At 39.9% G+C, this 25,400-nt stretch overlaps 2 protein-coding genes across 10 annotated transcripts in view; one reads left to right on the forward strand and one right to left on the reverse strand.

Moving 5' to 3' along the window:
• The window catches only part of LOC6527394 (protein bunched, class 1/class 3/D/E isoforms), a 92,932-nt gene extending 75,068 nt beyond the window's left edge, over positions 1–17,864 (forward strand). For 8 of the 9 annotated variants that reach the window (XM_015197633.2, XM_015197632.2, XM_039370920.1 and 5 more), the window contains one exon: positions 15,962–17,864. In XM_015197633.2, coding sequence (XP_015053119.1) covers positions 15,962–16,444 — 483 coding nt within the window. In that variant the 3' untranslated portion in view covers positions 16,445–17,864. Of the gene's footprint in view, positions 1–12,753; positions 13,402–15,961 lie in introns of those variants that run through there. The other variant, XM_015197637.3, reaches the window with a different exon arrangement.
• Positions 17,865–21,714: 3,850 nt separating this feature from the next.
• LOC6527387 (solute carrier organic anion transporter family member 1A1) lies at positions 21,715–25,327 on the reverse strand. Its single transcript, XM_002088443.4, has 5 exons — positions 25,085–25,327; positions 24,821–25,009; positions 24,046–24,202; positions 22,657–23,954; positions 21,715–22,588 (listed from the first exon to the last, which is right to left on the reverse strand). The coding sequence occupies exons 1-5, from the start codon at positions 25,149–25,151 to the stop codon at positions 21,831–21,833; spliced, it is 2,469 nt and encodes an 822-aa protein (XP_002088479.1). The 5' UTR covers positions 25,152–25,327; the 3' UTR covers positions 21,715–21,830.
• Positions 25,328–25,400: the final 73 nt, after the last annotated feature.

Below are 25,400 nucleotides of genomic sequence, written 5' to 3' on the forward strand. Positions count from 1 at the left end.
ATGACATTAATGTGGCTTTATTTCGCCCGATGTGCGGATCGAATGGCTTGACTTTGTGACTTTTGTCGAGCCCCTCGTTGGCTGGCTGGCTTTACTCTTCCACTTTAGTGAAAAACAAAATGCAGAACCCATAAACAAGACCATAAAAAGCATGACAGATAATATAAAAATACAACCTATTGGCCTGGTCGGGTTGTGTTGTGTTGGGTTTTTACCACTCGATTTGTTCGGCCCCTCTTATTTGTCCAAGTGTGGGGAGTTTCAGTTGAAGCGAACTGGAAAAACAATCCCTAAGAATAGTGTTAAATAATTTACTTTTCCTCGACAGCCAGACATCAGGCGATAAGAACAGCCAATCGGTTAAGGGAATACAAAGATGGTTGCATAATGCTGCCACTGCTGGAATCGCCGCAAAGATGGATAAATATCGGCCCAAGTGTGGTTTCAGACATTATATGTATATGTTTACCTCCTGCACACAAAAGTGTGTTCTGGCCACGTGCCTTTTTGAAGTTTTCCCTGATCTCTTATGGAATCATGGAATCACAGATGTCCACTGCGATTCATGTGCGGATGTGTTCAAGTATTTATAACCAATGCTTAAGTAGGTACAACGCTTCATTATCCAGCAATAGATGTATCATGATCTGTTGCTCAGTTCGTCTAATTGCATTGACAATGCACAGCACCGCAATTTTCAAACAATTGACGTCAGAATCGATACAATACTCGGCCAGTCGGTCGGTCGGTCACTTTTCCTATCCCAATCCCAATCCCAAATGGTTCGGGCCAGTTAAGTGCTAATTAGACGTGGCACTGTTGCAAAGGCACCCGCTGAGTCGCCGTTGGCGCGGCGTGTCTATCAGTAGATCTAGTCTGGTCTATAGTTTATGGCTCTCACAGCTCTAGCGATGGACTCGTGACTTCAAACAATGCAGCAAAAACAAACGAACGAAGTGAATTATGTGACCTAAAAGAAAGTTCTCTCTTGTCCTCAAATTAAAATTTATATATTGATAAGGTACTTCAATAAATAGGTAAACCATAAGTGGTCCTATTGATTTTTTTCGATTTTATATACTCGTTGCATAAATATCGATGTGAAACAACACAGCACGATAGCAAAATTTTCGATTATTTTCGATGGAATCATAATTAAGGATAGAATTAAATTCGACCTGCTTTTGAGCTAACTTAAAACCAACAGTTAGCTGCTGTTGCATCACTTCAACTAGAACACATCAAATGTCGAGCTCTGGACTTTGTAACAGCCACCGCTCTGACGTCATCTACTCAGTCTTAAATTGCGTCACAACGTGCAGTATCACGATGCCCGAATGATGATCTCCGGTGCTATTGTAATGCATAATACATGTGGACACGTTTTACACGAAATCCCCACCAGAGATTCTCTAGAACAAGAAGATATTTGATTCTGGCCTTTTGTTATAGTTCCCCCAGTTTGTCTTCGAGGTCGGCGACTTTCAATTCACGCGAAATGCAAGTCGAATTGTGGGGAACTGTGGCAAGTGGTAATAGCAGCACGGAGAAAGGTAGCCAGGCAATGAGCTAAACATTTTTCAAACGGCGATGAGCTCACGCCACCAACATCCCACCAACACAGCAGCGGACTCCCCTAATGACTCACAAAGGCCACAATTTTCCGAGAAAATTTCACTGCAATTAGAGTTCATGCGAGCTAAGTTCCCCCGAATCGAACTTCAAGGCTGAATCCGTGGGTGTTTTGCAATTGGGTGTGAAGTTCGTTTGGGTTTGTGTGCTTTCAATGCGAGCCTTGTTGTGCTAGGTTGAAACTTGTTTCGCCGCCCCACCTCACCTCCTGCCCCTTCTAAAATCCAAGCTAAACACTCTCCACCGGACCACCAGACGTTCAACATTTATTTATTTTTTTGAGTTTTATTTTTTTTTCGCAGCCAGACGCCTCAGTACGAGATAGCCTTTAGTTTAAGTTGCAATTGTCGTTCGAGCTGGCCGCTGTTTTTGTTTGTACGTGCATTGCAGCTCCAAAAGTGGGTCAGTTTTATCGCCAATACGTATATATCTATATGCCCATATACTCGTACATACTTTTACACTTGTGTAGACCCGGTGCAGTTGATTTTCGTTTATGCTTGCCTGCTAGCTGCAGTCTGCTGTTGCCAAGCGCTCTCAATTTCCATAAACTACGAATGCAAATGCCACAAACTTTGCCGCTGCGGTCGTTACTGCACCAAAATGCACCGTGAAAGTCTTCTTCGAGTGTTGGATCTTAAAATGCCTTTTTAAGTGAATCTATTTCAGAGATTTTCCAAAAGCACAGGCTATTTGTTGTATCGTTTTTCCCATATCTAATTAACCTAATGGAATTTAAGCTGCATTTAGGGTGGAAAACTTTGCCTAGAACCCTTCACTTTGGTTGAGATAGAGCCAAATCATTAGAGAATTCTCTGCTCACTTTGTAAAAAAGCTTTGCCTGTGCATTTCAAAAGTTATCAGAGAACTTTGAATGCCTTAAAAGCCGGAATGTTAAGTGGATTTTAGTACACATATTTCTTTTTCGATTTTTGCAAAACATCAGAAAAATAGCTTAATAAACAAAGGTCTCTCAGCAAGTCTGGCCATACATATGAGTATACTTTTGCATGTATAATATCATATATTAGCAGATAATTAGCCAAGAATCTGCGCGCCAAAATGATTTTCCTCAATATCAAAATTAATTAGCCATCATCAGCGCATCACAAGGCAATGAATCTGCGGTTCGGATGGATGCTATTTTCTCTAACTCGCCGGTTTCCTGTCTGCCTTAATGCGGAACTTAAAAGCCAAAATAAAAAGCCTAATGCTTGCCAAAAACGATTTTCAATTCGAAACACTTTGACTTTCAACCCGATATCGATGTGGCTCTTATAATTCACTGGGCAGTGTTAAGTATTAAACAAGTTTTGTGAACGTCACAATCTGGTTTTCAGTCTGAGATTGGTTAAATAAAAACGAAGTAAAATCTCTAGCATTAGGCGCATTCGTTCGTTTCGAACGTTTGCCTTCAGTTAATCCCCCAGTCGGAGAAGTCAATTTGATAAATGTGGCTTAGATGTATTGACCTTTGTGCCATATACGCTGAACTCTAGCCGATATCTTCCGTCTTTGTTCGCCACACAATCAGATGTGAAAAATCATTAAACAGCGCGCTTAAAATGCAGGAAGCAAAGCTCAATGTATTCTTAATCGCTTTTAATTTGCAAACCTGAGTGTGGGATGATAAATCAAGCAAGACAAAAGGTAATCAAAAGTGAGACCCTGGAAGGTGTTTTTCAACTTTAAACTTTCCTAGAACTTCTTCTGCCTCCTTCATGACCTCTGGAGTCATAGGAGAACTGTATATGTAAAATGTTTGTGGGAGGTGTGTCTAAGTGAAGGAGGCGTGCTTTCACAGAAACGATTTCTCCCCTCGAGTACACAATTATTTTTTTGGCCCATGGCCTGTGTGCCATTTTGCACAACAACTAAATATGTCAATCAGCTGTCCAACTGTCACACACAACTGTACTTGACAACCACTAAAGTTTTTCAATTTTTTGTTTTGTTTTTGCCCATTTTGCGATTCTGCAATCGTGTTGCCAAGCTGAAAACTCAGCAAATTATTCATTCACGCAAAAATTGTTCAAAAACCGAAATGGAAATATTATTGGGATTGACAAAAACAGTTGCTGACCTAATTATATATATACACATTTTATTTTTTGCCAGACAATAATGCCCCCAATAAACATCGAACGAAAATTAACTAAAAATGCTATAAATAAACAAGAGTTTATCTTTTTTGCAAAAGCTTTTATCTTTCGCCGTTATGCCGACCTGCATATACATTTTAAGTAATTTATTATGGTTAAATTGATGGAAGCAATTTGTCCGCTGTTTCAGGGTCCGATTTGTGGATCTGTTTTCGCGTTTTTGGCGGCACTTGCTTTCTAATTGGGTTAGTGACATCACAGTGAGGGAACACAAACCAGTTTGGCGGAGTTTAAAGTTGTTCAATTTGGGATTGCTTATAGGTTGTTTGGTTGTTTGTTAATGTGGGCTACCTGATGGATTTGCCAATGAATTCGGACAGGGATATAAAAACGCTTCAACGATCTGAGATACGTTTTGGGTTTACTCTGAGTCAAGGATGGCCAATTACGCGGCCTTTGATTGCTGTGCTATGATTTTTAAATCGAGTCAGTGTGGCAACTGAAATAAAAAATAATGGGATTGGCTCTATTTTCATCATGGGAATCCCTTTAAATTTCACTTTAGTTTGAATACAGATAAATTAATCATTAACCAAAGCCAAAACCAAAACGATTTTTTAACGTGCCTACGCGTGCCAATTAAGATCGCGATTTTAACATATTTTCAAGTGCACTGCTGACATAAATTAATTGTAAATGGCCAGCAGCGCCATCGACTGATTTAAAAAAATGCGTTAATCGATTTCAGCTGAGGTGCGACCCACCCGACTTGCTTTTTATTTATTTCGGGGACCTGTTCGACAACTCACTTGCAAATGATCTTAGCTGGACACAGCTGATCTCAAATCTGCGATCTGCGATCTCAGTCGAGTTGAGAAAATCACAAATGCGCTGCGTGTGCGTGGCGTGCGCGTTGGCAATTGGCCGAGACACACCTACCTCACCTGAGTCCGCCATGTACATATGTACATACATATATGTACATTTGTACACACATACGAGTATGTGATTTAAATTTGGCCATGATCGAACGCCAACGCGAAACGCGTTTGGCCCCAGCGAGACATGGCGATCTCACTCGCTCTCGGATCGCTAAACTTAAAAAAGATTTTGCAATGGATGATTAATGTGTGCGTTGGTTTGTTTGCCGATTCCCTGGCTTTGTGTTTCGCTTTATTTTTGGGCCTTTTGCATTTTAATTGACACCAATATGTCATTTGAGGCAACACGAAGCGAACTGGCTGGCATGGGGCCTGGGGTCTGGGGTCTGGGGCCCCCACAGAAAGTTTATGCCGACCCAAGCATTTCTATTTTGTTATGGCCCCGCCTTTGGGCTACGTCGCTGCGAAAACAAAACGCCAATAAATATATCACAGAAATATGTGTTTGTACTCTTATTACTATATGTGTGTGTGTGTGTTTAGACCCCCACATAAAACTGTGGCGACTTTAGCTTCCGCATTATAACTCAACTAAAAACATATTCAGAAACATTTGTTTGGCACGGAAAATTTCTCAAGAGAAATTCCTGAGCAAATCTCACAGTAAATGGTTAAAAGAAATTATTCGCATATAGTTATAAATTCGATTGATTGATTTTTAGTACTTTTGATTGCCCAATAACAGCAGTACTTAAAAAACAAAACCGAATTTATCAATGAATAAGTAGTTATTACTGGGAAGTATCCGGTTCAGAACTGAAATCACATCGATTCATAAAAAGTATATTGTCAATTTACTGTTGCTGATTAGTGACTACTACCCCTCTTCGAAACAGCAAAATATTCCACTTAATATTTACTATATTCCCCGACATAAACATTCCTAGAAATTCATGTTCCCGCTGACTGTTTTATTTATTTGTCTAAGAATAAATTCGAAAATAATTCTGTTTACATATTTTTGACACTCTTTATTCTCCTTCTTCTCTTTGCAGGTAAGCAAAACAATATTTTCTAAGATTGGGACAACAAATTATGTTGTTCTGCGCTCTGCGTAAGTCAGTTACCCATATATATTTTATACATACATATGTGTGTAGCATTTACTTAAATATGCATATGAACATGGATGAAATTATTCCCCACACAAATTGAATAACATCCAATTAAAACAGAAATGGAAAAATAAAGAAAATATTCCGCCTAATAATTGAAGGAATGCAAATTATGTTGACATCTCTGAATAGTTCTTGTTAGGGAAAGAGGTAAAATGTTCGATCTGACGACGTTGTGCCGAAAATAGACAGAAAATATATAGCAAAACAAAATAATTAAGTTCTTCATCCCCGAAATATGCCATCCAAATAGAGCGTGCTAGAAATAAAATGCGATCTTGAAGAGCGAATTCTCGAATACCCTATCCAAAGATCTCACTTCCATCACTCACTGATCCATCCGAAACTAGCAGTGAATATCCGCAAAATGTGTGTTACTCCTATGAAGGGTAAGGGTATGCAGTAAAGTGCGAATGAAATGAGTGGGGAACTGAACTATTCTGCCGAAAGCTTTAAGGCCCCATTTATTTGGGTGCAGAACACTAAATAGTAAACACACAAATCGAACGATACACACAGACTTTTATCAAATAGTGTTATTGTGACTGCCTCGATTGGCCTTGAATAATTCATGATTATTTGTGGGCATTTTTTTTCGCTTTTGTGCGCTTTCGAGTTTTAATTTTTCATTAATGGTTGTTTTTGTGGGGCTCTTCATTTTGTTTTGTTTGTAGTTCTCTTTTCTTTTCTTCTTTTTTTTTTTGATGGTTCCTCTTTGTTCAGCTCATTTGTTTACCAAGTTTTGAGACCCTTTTGGCAAAGGTGGAAAAAGAACTTTTGATTTGTGACCAAATATTTGATAGGGGTAATTGTATTCTAGGAAGGCTCAATAGGGTTGAATATGCACGATCTTCATTTCTAATGACTCAGAGTAAATTTCAAACTCGAGGAAATCATAACTAGTCTATAGTGCAGCCGGTCTAGCCACAAGCTAAAAAATTGTTTAAAAATGTTTTTCCATTAACATTTGACATTTCCATGACATTTCCATCCATGACATTTTCACCAAAGAACAAATTGTTTTATGTTCAAAGCCAACGATTTCAGCTAGTTTAATTTTTTGAGTAATTGGTTTTTGACGTGTTTGTCCTTCACCCAGAATTTCTTTGTCGCCAATAGTCAAATAAATTCTCGACAATTTTTTCAATTAAATTATATTGCAAAAAAATGGTCACAAGGATAAGAGGCACTAACAAATTCAATGCAAATTCAATGAGTTTGTGTTATTAAACGAACATAAACAAGAGAAAAACGCCAAAGAAACAAACAAAAAATAGAAACATCGGAAAAATTCAGGTCAAGATGAAAGTCTATTCAACCGACTTGCCTAAAAATAGTCCAAGCAAATTATTCGTACATATATCGAAGATATATCGTTTATATAGAAAGGATTTTCAAGTAATGTTAGACATATACATAAACCTTGAAAAGACGCGACATCTTTGCGATGCTCGCCACTCGGCCAGAAGTTAATTAGCCACACGTGCCGTGGTCGTATCTCTTTACAGCAAAGTCGTGGGCATTCGAATGCAATTAGCGGGCGGGCCCCTGTATCTGTATCCGTATCCGTAAATGTATCTGTATCTGTACCTGTATCCCCTGTATCTTTGCTTACCTGTAAGCACCTTTTGTGGCTGTCGAGGACCGAACTGCGGGCCATAAAGCGATTTAATGGCTCTCACCGAAACTGCAACAGCCGGACAATTTAAATGCAATTTGCACTTTTATTTTTGGCTTCTTCCTGTCCCGACTGACGCATTAGTTTTGCATGAGATGATTGTCAAAAAAAAAAGTATTCAACAAGTCTTTAATGACCTGTAATATAAATTGGGTCTGGTTACGAAAAGCCTGACTGTAATATCTTTGGATCTATTTAAAGGCTTAGATGACAGGTTTATTTTCAAAATATTTGTTTATCCAGGGTGAAATTGTGTGCTAAAATAGGCAATAAAGTTAAACTGGGATTTTAGTATAACAAGTATTCCCTAAGAACTTCAATCCAAAGAGGATCCAATTGTCGTTCCTGTTTTTACAGAAGAACAAAAATATGCATATCCCGTTGGTTTGCCAATCAAATCGAAAACGGTGAAATAATATAATATTGTCAGACATTTTAATATTTGACAAACTGCACATTGTGGTGATCCATTTTCCTCTTTAGTTTTCCTGTTTCTTGCTCCATTTCTTTGAAACTCATATGCCACTAAATAAATAGTTCCTTGACCAAGCTGGGTCCCACGAATAAGTTTTTAGTTTCCAACTTCTATCCTATTTACAGTTCTCACCATTTCACTCAATTTATTGCTGATCGCGTCACACCTGTCGATCATCTGTTTGCAATTTCCGAAAATCGAACATATACATACATACCTTCTTTTTTTTTTTGCTGGTGCCAAATAACGTCCCAGACACAAATGTTTGTCTTGTTCGAGAAAAAAGGGAAACCGTTTGATGGACACATTGACAGACAGCTGCTTCGACTTTTAGTAGCCATTGCACACACAAATATACAAATATTTATAAATGACCCATGTTTCAAGGTGTTCCCTTGGCCGCTCAACACAAATTAAAACCGTTATCAACCTAATAATAATAAAAAGAAAACGGAACTACCAAATGTTCTTATCAAAATATATAGGCAGAGAAGTGAGCTAATCAGAAACGAAACTTGTTCTAAGCGGACTCAACTCAAAGCGAATTCTTTGTTTTGATTTCTATTCGATTTAATTGCTACTCTGCTGCTGACGTATGGATGCCTGCTAAATGGCAAACAATTGAAATTCATTAAAAGCAAATCAAAAGCGAAAATTGTCCGAAGCATTCCCTAGTTGAAAAAAAAACTAAACCACTATCAACTTATCTGCTTATGCGTCTCCTTATCAGTTTGCCTTTTCGTCTAGCTAAACTTTGTGGACCGTCTTTGAGTGCGACTCGTTTAATGTGTTTCCTTATCAGCCAGCTCATCCCATTTCCCTGTTGCGTGATTCCAAGTTCCAAAGGCAAATATAACCAATGTATTCTATTCTCCTCTTTGAAATCAGCAAAGTTTGTTTACCTCAAAAATTAGCCCATCCAAGGCTGAAATCGAAAAAGATGTGTTAGAATAGTGAAATAAAAAAGTTTCCTCATTTGCGTAGGCTTTTCGATTTGTTCAACGATATATGTATACATATTTCTAAATGATTTATTTAAACTAGGGCAGAAATATGTAGTTCATACATATACCAAATAATTACCTATATATTTCAGACTGGCGCGTGTCTCGATGACTCCCATCCAATTCGAAGGCACGTGGATAGAATGGGGGCAGGGGATCCTCCTCTTAAACTCTCCTCACACAACAGAGTCTTATCAATTTGAACTGAGCCGTCAGTCAGTTGTAATTGTCTAATTGTATCTATTTGATACTGATACCGATGGACACACGCAGATGTTTTTTTCTTGTCAATACAAGGAAATCACTAATCAAAACGTATTCTGTCGATTGGCCAAAGTAAGAAAAGGAATTTCTAAACGAGCTCAATAAATATTATTGCTCGAAGAATGAGATGTTGAGTGGGGAAAAACTATTTCAGTATATAGTGGATATATGGATGAGGGAATATCTGTGGATTTGATAATTAAAAAATATTTTTAAAACACAATGGTCATGCATACATATATTTTTTCTTTTTCTACAAGAAAATCTTTTCAATTAATTTGCGGTGCATGGAAACTTACCAATCAATTTGAATAAATTTTCCACTGATATCTTGAGCGTCTCCCTTGAGACCAGAGACCCTCTAAAACTCAGTCAAAGTGCTCTTAATATATGAATTGTTACCTAAAATTTAAAATAAATAATAATAAACCGCCTATGGTCTCCATCTTCCACTTCAGCGTTTTTCTCTCCTCACCCGACGAATCAGCTGAGTGGAGGAAAACACTTGTAAATTTCCACTGAGTCCGAGACTGCCTGTCGCTCCTATTCCTCCTCCTGGCCCCACCCACCACCTTTCGCTTTCGAAGGTGCTTCGGCTACCACATTTGCTATGGATTGTGTATTATGTCGGAGACTGATGGACGGCTATGTGCCCTTTACCCCTTGCTCCAGCTTTTGCCTTTTATAGCCCTGTTTTTGTGAGGATTGCAGCTTAGACAACACAACCTGTCAGGTTTTGTACGGCGATAACAGCCTATCTTATCATCACTTGGGTCTATGGAACCAATTAGAACTCGTTCAAATTGGCCTCAAAGTCCAGGCAAAACTATCTACAAAAACAATTGCCATTAAAGCAACGAATTTTCCCACACGAAATCAGCACTCTTCCCCCGTTGATCTCACAACTTAATGACACGCGCCGCTAAATGAATCAGATTTAATTGTGTTGCATGTCAGTTGAGCTCTTAATCTTCGTGTTACGCTAGACTGAAAGCCAAACGAATAGATAGCGATATTTTGGGCTGGAAGATTAAAAGGTATATAGATAGATAGTTGAACAATCCCATGCCTAGTCCTTAGGATTTATGTATGTTTCTCTATGTTGCCTAAGTATTAGATATAATATTAAATTATCGGAAATTTGTGTCTAAAACAACACACAAAAGTACCCTTTCAACAACGAATCAACAACGGCCACACCCATCAAAACTCACCACACACATACGAACACGTGTTGGGGGCGTGCGAAAATCAACAACGAAATCAACAACAGAGAAATGCTGTAATTTTCCACACGCTTTTTAATTTTTAATTCCTTTTCAAATATTTTATTACTTTTCCGCATGTGTACAAATGTTTATATTATGAGTGTAAGTTTGGGGGGCCTCGGCACGCCCCCCTCTTTATCATCACCGCACTTTGGGATGGAATCAGGCTGTTACAAAACATTTGGACTTGTTATTGTTGCTCGCTCGCTCTATCGTGGATTGCCTCTCGCTCGCACCTCCCCCTCTCGGCTGCGATTCAATTTTTATTGATTGCCAGACGCGGCGACGATTTTGAAATTTTCATTTGTTGATTCAAAACACAAATACAGAAACAAAGAATATGCATTGTTTTTGTTGTTGATTTAGTATGCAATATGTGTATGTGTCACTTTAATGAATATTGTTTACACACACAGTTGTCAACAAAGTGCATGCAAAATCTGTGTGATCAGAGAAGCTGTTAGAACTGCCATAGGCCAGCAGTGTAGGAAAGTTTTCTAAATGGCTTTTAGAATTTTCCAAATGCTTTGCGAAGATAGACGATTCCTCGTCTTTGCATCGAGTTATCTATCGCATTCAATGATAACATTGATAAGCAAGTCCTGCTTATCTTAAAGTTAATACTACTTGATAACATTATATGGTATATGTTACCAAGTTAGTAGGGCAGGTTGAGAATCTTACATGAAACTTTTAAATACTTCTGACGGAATTGAACTGATACAAAAGTGTTGGGTTTTTTGTATTTTGCATCCGGAATAGGTTTTCTCCATTAAGGCAATTAGAGCCCCTTAAGTTCCTTAAAAAATAACCTCAAACACTCGCCCCTTTTACTCAGCGCTCTCAGCTTCCGAGACCGCCCTTCACCACCCCAAACCCCAACCCACAAGTACAGAGACACCACCCCACCCATGACGATCCCAACTTTATCCCATCTACGCAGTTTGTGTAGCAATTAAGGAACTTCTCTTCCTACCCACCTACAATTGTTGACTTATTATTTTACAGCAAGCCATTTGTTTATTTAAATGTGCATTTAATTGCTGTTTTCTCCGTCGGCGACTACTAAAAATATTGTCTTCTTTTTATTTTTCTTTTATAATTTTTAACGCGGATGTTTGTTTCGGTTTTTGTTAAACAATTTGTTGTTGATGCGTCGAGCTTATTGTTGGTTCCTATATAGATTGAAATCTATATGGCATGTATGGATTGACAGAAAATGCTTCCTTCAGCATGCGCGTGAAATCGATACGTTCCGTTCATGTTCTGCTCGTTTATATTGTATATTATACATTTTGTTCTGCGGGCTCTTCAGTTAATTCAATGCAACTTTCGAAGCCCTTGAAATCCAGTTCCAATTTTCTCATTGTCATTGGTACTGAATGCTACGATAAAAGTCCCGAGTATATTTTATTCAATGACTTTAACCCACATACCATATATTTTTTTTTGATCAAACATCTATGGATATTCTTGTTATATAATATTAATAAGGAATTTTGATAGGAATGGTTTACTTTATAAACATAAGCATTTGTTATGGCTATCTACCAAATGCAGGTTGAAACTTCGAAAAGTATTACATTTTGTCAAGGAATTTTGTTTACTGTTGACTCCAAGCGACTTAATTCGGTTAGTTGGAAAACGCAATGCGCAAAAGGTAAGAAAACCCACCCCACATACACACATAATTCCCAGAGAAATGCCGAAGTAATCGAAAACCACCGCGTGGCAAGCGGAAAAGTATCCACAAGAACGTCCAACCAAAAAAATAAATAAAATAAATACAAAAAAATAAGAAAATAAAAGAGCGAGTGGCGGAGCTGGTGAGCGAGAGATAAACAAAAGTGTCATAAAGTTTTTGCGTCGTAGTGACTGGAAAAAACATATGTATTTATTTCTTAAATAACAGAAAGAAAAAAAACCGGCTGGCTGTTTGGGAATTCAGTCAAACATTTTGGCAAATGAGCGGCAGCAAAGATAAATAAATACGTAAATACATATATGTGGATTGAATAAATAGTGGCAGTCTTTGTAAATTGATGAGAAAACACGCGTCAAAACAAACAGAGAGTATCTGAGTATCTTTGTATCTGGCAAATGCTGATGGATATACCCATAGTCGGGTGGCCAGATACAGATACACAAGAGAGTCGCAGAGAGCGCGACTGGCTAGTGATGGATGGTGAGCACTGCGCAATGAGAGAGCGCGCTCTCTCTCTCTCTCACTCAAAAGGCACTGCCATTTCATATAAAATCCGCACTAATTGCACGCAGACGTTCAGTCGCCAGTACAACTTGCTACACGCCACATCGCCAACAAATATAGCTGGCACCAGTTTTAATATATATATAACAAAAGAAAAGAAAAAAAACACTTACTTTTTATACCAACCAAAAACAATTCAGAAAAGCCAACCAGAGACTCGTGAATTACATTAATTCGTTACAAGCAGACGCAAAACGCTCAAATCGCAGTAAATTCAATCGAGAAAAGCTCGAAAATATCACAAAAGCTCTGCGCCGGTCTCGTAAATCGTACATCTCACAAAAAGCTGAACAGCAAACTCAGTTATTGCTAAACTTTTGCCATACAAACACACAGCGCCGACGAAAAACGCCAGAAACGGCAGAAAAGAAGTGAAAATACATAAAAAAATACAATATAAAACCCAACTGTGATTTAACTGAAACAAATACATACACATATACTTGAAAAGTGCAAGAGTGGGAGAAGAAGAAAGTCTCCGTGAACAAGAAACCAAAAATTATTGATACACACAACCCCGTGAAAATCCAAATCCAAATCCAAAGCCAAATATGATGGGCACAATGTCGCTGCGCCAGCCAGAGAATTGGCTATACGAGATCTGGCAGAAGGGCTACGACAGCCCCTGCTATGTGATGGTGCCCAATGCAAAAGTATGTATACCTCGCCATGCCCCCCATTGCCCCCTCGTTTCCCCGTCTCGATACAAAAAAGAACCCCATTTACCTTGACTAGATGCACTTCTATCGATTTTCCTTCGTTTTTCGTCGCATTTCGTGAGGCTGCGCGATTTTCTGGCGACTTTTCAATGTCGTCAAAAAGGCAACCGAAAATAAATAAAAAGAAACAAAAAGCAACAAAAAACCACCGTACTTGTGCCTGTCACTTGTCAATTTATTTTCGCTGATAAATTACTCCGCGCTAAGTGCAAAAACTGAGACACCAATTCCTTTGATTTGAGCAAAAAAAAAAAAAGAAAAGAAAAAGCAGGGAGCCGAGTCCTTTGTTCTTGGCAACAAAGGCTCTTATAATTTCTACCTAAGGATCTTCGACAAGTGTACAAAATGGAAAAAAGAAAAAAAACTCAATGCGCCATGTCCGCCATGTTTGTTTGAGAAGAAATGCAACCGAAAACCGAAACCAAAACCGAAAAAAAACCAAGAAAACCAAAACTGAGAACTGCAGGAGACGGAGACTTGGAGAGCAGAGACAGAGATGATACCTCTGGAGAAGCGCGTGACCTGACCCCAGCAGAACCCAACCCGCTTTTCCGCCTAGATGTCTCTATCTCGCTCTCCCTCTCTCTGTTCCTCTTGCACAGCTCGAGTGTGTGTATCTTTCCCCGAGTGTGTATAATTAGCATTTATTTTCATTTTCCCTTACCTGAACCGAAGATAACCCGTCGTACGCTTATCTACTTCGATTTTTATCATAAACCACTCGAGATGGTGCAAAAAGCTGCTAGAATGCTAGAAACGCTGGGTTTTGGACACACCTGCCTTGATTTCTGAACAATTCACTCGCTTTTGGCCCTCCCTTATGTGCTATACACACATATATGTATATCTCAGATATGTATATATGTATTTTTGCACCTCATTGTTAACAAGTCGAAGCGGTATGAACCGGTTTGCATTTGTTTAAAGCGGTTGCTAATGTGTCTGTCTTGTTTGAGTCGACTTTTATCAAATCTTTTTTTTTCCCTCGTTGACTTCTAATTTTGGTAATTTTTGCACTTATTGATCGGTCAAGCGGGGGATCTAAAAATACAACATGGTATTTTTATAAACATTATTTATTGGCCTGCCCCTCAAAACAGCCGAAATACGAAAAACGAAAAAACGTGCAAAATATGATTTCTCTTGCGATTGCTTTTGGCACCGCTGCCAGAACATGCGACTTTTCGATGACTTTCCATGCCTCATGCTCATGCCTTTTAGATATACATTCGTACTTTATATAGTATAGAATTTGTAGTATGACTAATGGCTAATGAGCAGAGGACGTACGAAATGCTCGGCGCGGTTCAGAGTTCTTTAATTAATATGATATTTATTTTAAACATTTTTATCGCTATTTGCCAACGATTTTCTCATTATGACGTGCACGTTTTCTTAATACGTTTTTAATGTATTCCGAAACCCATATCCTTTAGCTGATTTTGTGGGCTTTTTCTTTGTGCGATTTTTACTTTCAACTTTTAGTTGTTGCATTGCCTGAGAAAACCAGGCCACAGCAACAAGAAAATGTTGAAAGAAATTGTTGAAAGTGAAGACGACGACGAAAGCACTCGAGCTGTGACTATTTATAGAGATCGCAGTGGAGAGTCGAGAAAGAAAAAAAAATGAAAGAAAGAAAACTCTTTCGTGAAACGGAACTGCCGCAGGCTACATTTTCCTCCCCAAAATCAGCAAAAGCAGCCTGTCTGCTGCCCCCTTTTCCTTTTTTTTAAACCACGAGCATACGGTCTGTTGACATTTCACATTATAAATGGGAAAAATCACCTGAACACGTGCCACTAAATGCATAGAAAACGAACGATTATTCTATTCGTCTGCGCTGCACGCGTTTTCCTTTCGACGTTCGCTTTTTGGCCTGCCTCTTTAATGGGCTTATTAAATTTTCACAAGTTGCATGGCCAGCCAGGTGAGCCAGGTGAGTCGTGGATGTTGTGTGCCGATTTGGTTTTGTTTCGGTCTCGATGACGTGTTCTGCTGCGGCTGTGGCATTGACAATGACACGAAAGCATTTGATTCTTCGGCGAGCCATTTACATTTGCATTTACACAGCAAATAAAGCAAATATATAACGCGAACACGCCACATTGGGCAAACATTCGCCACGTTGCTGGCACAAAATGTGATTTATGAATGGCCCCACAAATTGTGGGTCTTTCGTGAATCTCAGCAATGAGTCAGACGCTATACGCTCTTTTAAAAGTGGCAGCAGGATGTAAGTTGAGCTAAGCCAACACGATGCCACTGTTAATCTGTGGCGTAAATATTTATAATTACTTTACAAAGGGTACACTAAGTGGGATGTAAAACGCCAAAACACACAAAGCTAAAACTAAGTGATATACACAAATTTCATCATGAAGATATTCCCATTTACGAAACAACGAGATATTAAAAATGTAAAATCTAAGTCTTAACAAACTCCTGTATAAAACAGCATACTTATGAAACCTTTCGCCTCTCTCTACTCTTCCAGGATCTGGTCAAGTCGCATCTCATGATAGCGGTGCGCGAGGAGGTGGAAGTGCTGAAGGAGCGCATCTCCGAGCTGATGGACAAGATCAACAAGCTGGAGCTCGAGAACAACATTCTCAAGTCGAACATACCGCAGGAGACACTGCAGCAGCTGCAGATGCAGCTCCAGATCGCCGCCCCGCCGGCCACGCCCGCCATTCAAGCGGCACCGGCGGCGGTACAGAGTGCCGTTGCTCCGGCTGCCGCGGGTCAGGCAGTTCAGCAGCAGGCCGCTGGAGCGGTTGCGGTAGCGGTGGCGGTAACGGGTGTGGCCACCAGTCCAGCGTCCGCGGTGGTACCCACGAGCATTCCCAACGGCAGCGCCGAGAACGGCAGCAGTGCAGTCGAGTCAGCGGTATCGGTGGAGCAGCAGGTGCAGCAGGTGACTTCAGCAGCGGCAGCGGCGGCAGCAGCGGCAGTCACTGCAAACGGTCCCATGTCCTAAGCTGTTGCTGCTGTGGCCCGAAACACACAGTGTTTGTTTTTTTAAGGCGCCCACGCACACGCACCGTAGCGAGGTGTGTGGGGGGGAAATGAACGTTTTTAAGAATGAAAACCGTAATGTTAACTCAGCCGCAGTCTCTTTCTTAGCCGGAGGAGGTGGGGCTGAGGAGAGCAGCGAAAGTATTAGCCCAATAACAACAAGAACAGCAACAGCAACAGCAACTGCAACAGCAACAGCAGCAGCACCAACATGTTAAGCTCGTGTTAGGTGTGTTAGGTAGACTAACCTGCGGTTAAGGACTGTTATGTTGTTGCTGGCTGTTAATCTGCTGCAGCCGCCGTTTTGTTAATTTCTCGATTGTGATATTTGTTTAACACACATACAGACCACACACACTCACACGCATTTCCACACACATCCATACGAAATACACACACACACACACACACATACACAGATAGACTGCACGCTAACAGCGGCTGCGGCTGGCGCTGTTAACGTCCGCTGTTAACTCGAAGCGAGTATAGGAGCTCTTTTAAAAGGTGCGCTGCTGCGCCTCCACTTTTTGTTTAATACTTTTTATTTTTGTTTACCCGTTTGTTTCCACGTTGTTAACGTTACGAATAAAAAAAAAAAAACAAGAATCATAAACAAACATACCCAGAACACCACACACAACCACTCAGTAAGCTGGCTGCAAAATAATACTTGATGAAAGTAGAATTTTTGGCCAACGGAGAAAAACAGCAGCAGAAATACAAATGCAAATCGATAAAGTGTTCTAGAGTGCCAGGGAAAACGTGCAGAAAAAGAAAAGGGACAGAAGGGAAATTAAATGAAATAATATGTGATAATTTGCATTGTGCAGTCAGAGACATAAGATGTAAATTGTAAAAAAAACATAAGCAAACCCGAGAAGCAAAGGACAGGAAAGTAGGATTCAAATTTCCAAACATTCAACATTGATCGATAAATACAAATACAAATACAAATACAAATACAAATACAAATACAAATACAATTTAGTGAAACAAGAAAGGCCAGCTGCTATTTTTATAATTTACCTTTAATTCCAACTTTTATTGTATAAATACAAGACAAAATATTAACTACAGCATAAATATGAATATGTTTCAAATTAAACAATGCGATAACAAAACAAGTAGTAAATTATAGTAATTCTAGCATATTCTCAAGCTATATTTAAAAGATTGTATAGCTATTCAAACAAAAAAAAAAACAGAAAAGAAAAGAAAGGAAACAACAGCCAAACAAAATAAAAGCTTATCAAAATTGTTTGTTAAACTTTTAAACTATCTGCAAACGAAAAACCCAAAAATATCTGTAAATATTGTGTAAAACTAATAACTAAATTTGAGAACAAACTTCAAAAGTCACGACGAAGAAGATACATTGCAAAGAAAATGAAAACACACAAAATCAACAAGATGAAAAGCTAAAATTGTAAGATGACAAACTCGTCCTATTTTTGTTATAATTATTTAGGCGATAATTTTGCATTACTCTTAGTTTGAAAAGTCCCTAATGTTTATGCGAAATCTGTTATAGGATTTTCCACACATTATCTCTTTAGTTTCACACCCCGCACTCTTAGACCGACAAACCCAAAACCCAAACCCACAAGATAAACCACGAAAAGATGCTGAACTGCTGCAGTCATGAGATGGAAGTGTGAATAACTAAAAGGGTCAAACTCCAAAGGGGTCTCCCGCCTCCCAGAGTTGGCCTAGTCCGAAGTTGGTCGCCCTGTAGACGCCAAGTTTTGCCATGCCCAAGTGCACTCACTCGTTTGGGGCAGGACGTAGGATCCTGCCCCAGAGAACACAAAATGCAGCCTGCGGAGACTCAAATTGTCTAAGGCTAGCGTGGATTAAGCAAAGAAATGAACATCCAAAATGAAAACGGATTTAAATGTGAAGAGAAACCAAAAATAATACTCCAACTCAAGTGCCGAAAACTAGCTGTCTACAGGGCAAACACCAATGGATGGACAGATCAGATAGACGAACGGACAGACGGACAGACTAAGGTCATCCCCCGCACACACAGTAATTCTGTTGAAAGTATTTCCCTTTATGATTTTTGTATTTAATTCAAAGAACCATCTTCATGCGTTTCATGTTTAGTTCTTCTCCTTTGAGTTTTACGACCTAAGTCTCTTTTTAAGCTAACTATTAATTTATTAATTAGTTTGTAAGCGCAAAAATAATTAAAATAAATCTAAACAAAATAACTGCAAAACAACCTATATTAAAATAAAGGAAAAAATAAAATTATACTGAAAACCAAAAAACTCTTATCTCGTACTTTTTTCTTAAAATACGTTCGCCGAATTTGGGAATGCGAAAAACTGCGTGCAGTTTACTGCAAAACGTGGCTAAAAGGATCTTAAAAGGATTATTACAGAAATTTCTAATGGGATCAAATGAATATTAAATTGGTCTTTTAATCTATAAGCGAACTTATTGCACTCGAATCATCTGAGGAAACAAAAATTGAAATATGTACTTAAAAAATTTTTTTAAAAATTAAAAAAAAATTTAGCTACTGTAATGGGAAAACTCAACGTAACGAGAACTGCACGTTTTCACGATAGTGAAAATATATCTAATAAATCTGATATATCTACACGCTTTTGAACCACATTTCGCCCAAAAGTATGCACTCGTTTTATATTTTCATAACGGACGACGCGTAAAATGCACATATGTATGTGGACAATTTAAATGAAACCCTTTTGTTAGGCTACTCAAGTACCGCTGTTATTTTTTTCGCAGTTGATTTTTTATGCAGTGCAGAATCAATTTTAAGGATCCAGTTTAAGTATTTTCTTTTTTCCGACAACTGACTGGACATGAATCAGTCTTGTGATCTTCTTGTGCAAGAAGATTGGGTCCACAAAGAAGCAAACAGAAACAAATACATATCTAGATTTTCGAGTGCTGCATAGTAATAGTAAAATACATAATAAATTTCAAAAATTAAATTCAGCTTTCGACGTGTGAAAAATATGCAAAGGCAATGATTCTAAGATGCTTTTAATTTAACAGTTTGCATATTTATAACCGTTACTCAGAGTAAAAGATAAAGTGAAGCATTACCGACCCTATAAACTATATATATTCCTGATCAGGATCAATAGCCGACTCGATCTGGAATGCCCGCCCGTTTGTCCTTCCGTATGAACTTCTCGATCTTAGTTCGAATGTTTAGATTAGACATGCAGATTCCAAAGACTTAGGCAAGTTTATTCATAGATGTTTATTACCGCACAAAACTGCCACACCCAGACTTTTAAAAATTTATTATAGTTTTTTATATTTTTTGATTTCTTGCCCCATAATATCGAACTCCCACTAACTGAGTACCGGATATCTGATAGTCGAGAAATACGACTATAGGGTTTTCCCTTGTTTATTTTTTAGCAATTTAACAGTTTTACACATCCAAAACACAATTAGAATGTATTTAAATTCTTAATTCAAATCGTCTTTCATATTAATATAGAACTTAGTTATAGCTCGATTTATGTCGTAGGCTATCCAGTGCGTTTCAAACATATAATTTCCCTCCGGAAATGGCAGTACTTTGGTAACCCTATTATTTAGACTATGATACGGCATCTTCAGCTCAATATCTTGCTGAAATAAATGTAATATGAATATTTACCTTAATAACTTCGTGTATACCTACGTAAAAGGGACACGTGTGGTTCATGTTGGAATAATCTTTGATAAAATTGTAAAAATAAAGGGCAACTGGATTGGGATTCGACGATTTCAGAAATCGGCACGCGTCGAAAGACATATTGTAGAGAAAAGGCTTATAGCCATTTAACCGTTTATAGAGACCAAAACGCACCTGAATTAAAAAAAGATACCTTATTATAATGGCTTCATTATAAATATATACATTTAACTCCATATACCTTAGCTTTGGTTACGGGATATAGGATTTTAACTTTAATGGAGACATATTTGTAAGAACGGTTTACAGATTTCAGAAAACAATGTTCAAACACCGCAATGTCCTTATCCAGAGACTCGCACTGTACGTTTGAAAACTCCACTAGGGAATAAACCTAAAAGTAGCTTTTTAATGAAGTTTTTTTGTAATAACAATTTGTTACCTCCGTGAAATAATATGCACACCACATCATCAGAAAGACGACGAACAAATTCAGCTTGATTGCCATTTTATCAAATGATGCAATTATAATTAAAATAGTGCTCTTATACACAGCACAAAAGCCTTCAAATCTTTTCTAAATTATACTATTTTTACTTCCTTGTTTCTCTTTTAAGTAAAATTTGAATTTGAAAATTTCGTTTTTATTATTCACATTGCCAACCTATAAACTTTATACCGTAATTTTTTAAATAAGGTTTTTACATCCGCGACTAAATCAGCATTAAAAAGAAAAAACTACTGAGGAAAAACAGAGAGTACTGGTGGTTATTATATATTTAAAACCGTTCCAGTAAAAACCATCAATTAAAAAAGATAATACTATTCAATATCTATTCGATCTTTTGGAGAAAAATACTGTCATTTATATTATTATATAAATTACGTAAATTGTTTCAACTATTCTGCGTATATATATGTATATTTAGTTGGGGCTTTAAACATATTTTAAAACAAACATATATGTGAAAAGCGTATTTGGCGTGATTCAGATATACAAAAAGCCTATCCACGCCGGCAAACTTAAAGTAAAGTGGTCTGCTGTAAGTTCTTGTGGGTATGGATTGCTGTAGAATTGTATGGGTTGCTCTGGAGGGGAGCAGTAGTGTCCCACTGGAAGTAATTTCGGTTCGGGCTCGTACCCACAAAGTACGTCTATGGATACTCCAAGTGTTGAGATTTGCATTTAGACACGGTCTCTGAGCCACAAGCCAAATAGAGTTATGCAGAACAAGTTCTCCACATGAACGAATAAACCAAAAATCCATTTAATTGGTTGGCTATTATCGGTAGACAATGCCGTGTATAAATAATGCTGAACAATATTTAGTGTGCTACCAGGGAATATTATTATTAAAACAGGTTTTTTTTTACCCGTTACTTGTAGAATAAACGGGTATACCAGCTTTGTTGAACGTACGTCTGGATGTCTTGGGCTCTGAGGACTATTAAGCTACCTTAAAGAAGATGCTTCAAAACCTGATCCCCAGAAACTTTATCGAAATAAAAATTAGTACATATAAATCAACCTCTGCTCAACGTTTAACAATGATATTATTAGCTTTTTGAATGAAATGAAGAATAACTTTATTTGTTCAAATGATTTGTATTGGCACATAGGATCGATCTTAACTTTACGAATGTATAAAAACAGATTAGAATACTTTGGTGTGACCCCTCAGAAGTCCGTTTCTGGGCTTTGTGGCCTCGGACTGTCATGGTGTGGGTGGAGGTCTCCGGTGATCGGAGGTACTTCCGTTTGAGCCTGGCGTTGCACCTGTGGAAGCACAGCTTGGACCTGCGGTTGGGTGACCACCACATCGTCGGTGTCTACAGTGTCTTGACCCCTGTCCGCCTCCTGTTTGGGAGGATTGAAGGACTTCAGGTTGCCCAACTGGCTGCGCACGTCCGACTCGGAGAGCAGATGCAATGGTACGTTTGCTGGGACGGCCAAACGCTTGGGACTGGTGCTACCGTCAGTTGGCTTGCGTCTGTCTGGTGGAAAGACCACTTGTGCATAGGTGACTCCACTCTCACTGGGTTCCACAATGCTCTGTGCTCCACCCGACGAAGTAGTCACCGAACTGGGATTCCGGAACACCGCCGTCTCTATCCGTGGTTCTGGAGCTGCATCCCTGCGTTGCATGGGTGAGGAGGTGGTGGTGGTGGTCACTGGACTTCCTCCACGTGGAGCACTGGGCGATGTAGTCGCATCCTCATGCGGAATTGGGGCGTACAGAGAGGGTGTGTAGTTATTATCCGTCACCTTGCAGTTGTAAAGATTGAGTCCTTTGGCGAATATGTAGACGAGTATGTCGAAAAGCACACTGGCCAGGATCAGTGAGGCAGTGAGAATATCCAGGATGTTGCCATGCTTTGGCGTCTCTCGCAGCAGACAGCGCTCGTAGTTGGGTGCCCAGTAAACGCAGGTTGTACCTAATCATAGAAAGTTTATGTACTTTAGATTCTATTTAACAGCAACTAAATATTATAGTACCACTTACGGGTGACAATGTCGTAGCTGAGATGCACCGGAACATATGCGAAGAGGCCCACGATCATCAGTTCAAAGGCCAGGGCTAAGGACTTATCCTGTGGCAGGACAGCCCGCAGCGTGATCAACGTCTTTCCAATGGCCCCGACACCCATCAGAAAGGCCACCGAAATGCTCATGATTTGGAAGATAATGATGGCAGTCTGGCAGCTGTCCGCGCTGCAAGCTCCCGCAGTGGCCCTCATCTGCCCGGTGGAATTCAAGGACTGATCCCCGGTGCAGCTGCAGCCCTCGTACAACTGAAAGCTATTGATGGTGGACTGTTTGGTGCAGCCCGCGTAGCAGGGCGAGAAGTAGGTGACGGCACTGTTCTCCGGACAGACGGGCATGAAGGCGGTGGGCGTGCACAGGCATTGGCTGGAGCAATAGGGCTGCTTCAGCTTACCACCCTCGACACCAGCAATGGCGCCCACATCGCACTGGACAAAGACCAGGCCGACGAAAATCGCTACCAGGTGAATACTGAGGCCTATGTTGATGCCGGTGATTTTGCGGGCAGATAACTGAGCCTTCGAGATGACCAGGCCACTAATCAGCATTCCCACCGCCATCACTGGCGGCTTGAGGAAGTAGGAAACGAAGGCCGATCTCCACTCCGCCGCCAAGCCATCCTGTTCGTTGTAGGGCAAGAAGAACCTGCTCTGCAGATAGCTCTCCTCCTGGAGGCCATAGTTCACGACGGCACTCTGCACGCACATGATGCTCAACAGATTGAACATCAGCAGGCGGTTATTGAAGAGTCTCTTCAGCGATGGCCAGAAGTCTGAGTCATCCATGTAAGTTGAGAACTGGCTGCCAAAGTTACGCATGGTCGACTGCTCGATGATCCTCTGAGCCGCCTGGTGAATAACCGTCTTTGGCAGCCGTTTGGGAAACAGTCCCAGGAGCACAGCGCCCACGAAAATCAAGGGTGCCAATATCACCCAACCGAGCCACCAACCCACATGGGTGAGGCCCACTCCAAGCACCAGGAAGGATCCCGCCTGCTGGCCAAAGACGCGCGCACCCAAAGCAGCACCAATCACCGCCGGACTATCGTAGGACAGGGAGTTGTCGTCGATGTAGCTGACTCCCAGCGTGTAGTAGGCTAGTCCTCCCATTCCCAAGGCCAGCTGAAGGACGAAGAGCAGCGCGAGGGTGAGGCTGCTGCTCTGGGCCTCGGTCAGTGTGAGTCTCTGGAACTGTGCCAAGGATGTGGCGCACATATTGGCATCCAGCAGAGCATCCTTTGCCTTGCTGCCGTCGGCACTGCAAGAAAGTTGTGAGCAAGAGTTAATTTTTAAATGCATATTTTAATAATAAGTTGCTTACTAAGTAAATGTATCTGTAAGTTACTCACAAGTTCATGATGGAGGGAATCACGGCGACCACACAGGTGACTGCCTGCAGCATCAGAGTTCCCACCAGCCACTTGATGGGATGATAGACGTCCGCCCAGTAGGCGAAGGCCAATGCAAAGACGGCCTGGAATAATCCACTGGCAACCAGCAGCCAATCTGTATTGTTAAAGAAATAAAATACTTGTAAGAAAAACCTTGGTACTCAGAAACTGGTAAAAAAAACACTAAGTACAATGTGACGTATGAGTAACGCGACGTGGAAGAAGTTATTAGTATCATACGTAAGAAAGCCCCTTTCATCGAGGTAAAAGCCACTTCCGCTTGAGTTCTTTTTGTGTCCATTGGCAAAAATATACAAAAAATGTATTACGCGGCAATTTGTGCTACCATAACGTATTGCTTATCTATTAAATTGATGACGAATAAATAATACCCGCCCCGTTCTTCAAACTGTGTACAAAGATACGTAGTTTGGCTATAATACAATATATATTGATTTCCTTTGTATAATATACATACATAATATAATTAAATAGAAAATTGTATTGTTTTTAGTATTCAGTTATGTACTATAGGCCTCTTAAGTAAACAAAATTATGAAAGCTAGTGGGAAACAGAGAACACCCCAGCTCCCAGACACTGGCAATCGTCAAGAATATCGCAAAAACTGATAAGATAAGTGAAATCTTCGCATAGAACCGGGCCAACACCTCAATTATCTTTCCCTGGTCGGGTTAGCATATTCCCATTTTTGCGATAATGCCGCTTACTCACCCACTAGCAGTGGATTCCAGCCGAACTGAAAGGAAGCCTGTTTGGCCGACACGCGGAAGTAGGACTCGCAGGCGCCCTGTAGCGTTCCCGAGATGGCCAGGACGAGGATGAAGGTGCGCAGCCTGGCATACTTCTGGCAGCCGGGACCGCGGCACCAGCCCAGACCCTTGATGCCACAGTCGACGCTGTCTGGTGGGGGGTAGAAATTGTATATCAATTATACGTAATCGGAAATTCGGAATTTCGGGCATTTGGGTCACAAACCATCGGGTATATTGTTGGCATTGACCGCTATCTGCGATAAATCGGAGTTGCGCGTATTCTGCGCCATATTTGTATTCGATTTCGATTCGTTTGTGTTCACTACACTTCAATTCACTCTCTTGTTCTATTGCCTATTGATTACATTACTCAGTTAGTCAGCTAGTCAGTGGCAATGGCACGTTGGCATCTTAGCCGCGTTAGGACCGCACTAACGTCTATTCGAAAGGAGGAACGGGAGCAAACTGAGGAGCCGCACCTGGCCAGAACCGATTCCCTCTCTTTCCGACTTTGGTTTGATATGATTCTTATCTTATCA

The sequence above is a fragment of the Drosophila yakuba genome, chromosome 2L (assembly GCF_016746365.2).
Source record: "Drosophila yakuba strain Tai18E2 chromosome 2L, Prin_Dyak_Tai18E2_2.1, whole genome shotgun sequence".
Lineage (NCBI taxonomy): Eukaryota > Metazoa > Arthropoda > Insecta > Diptera > Drosophilidae > Drosophila > Drosophila yakuba.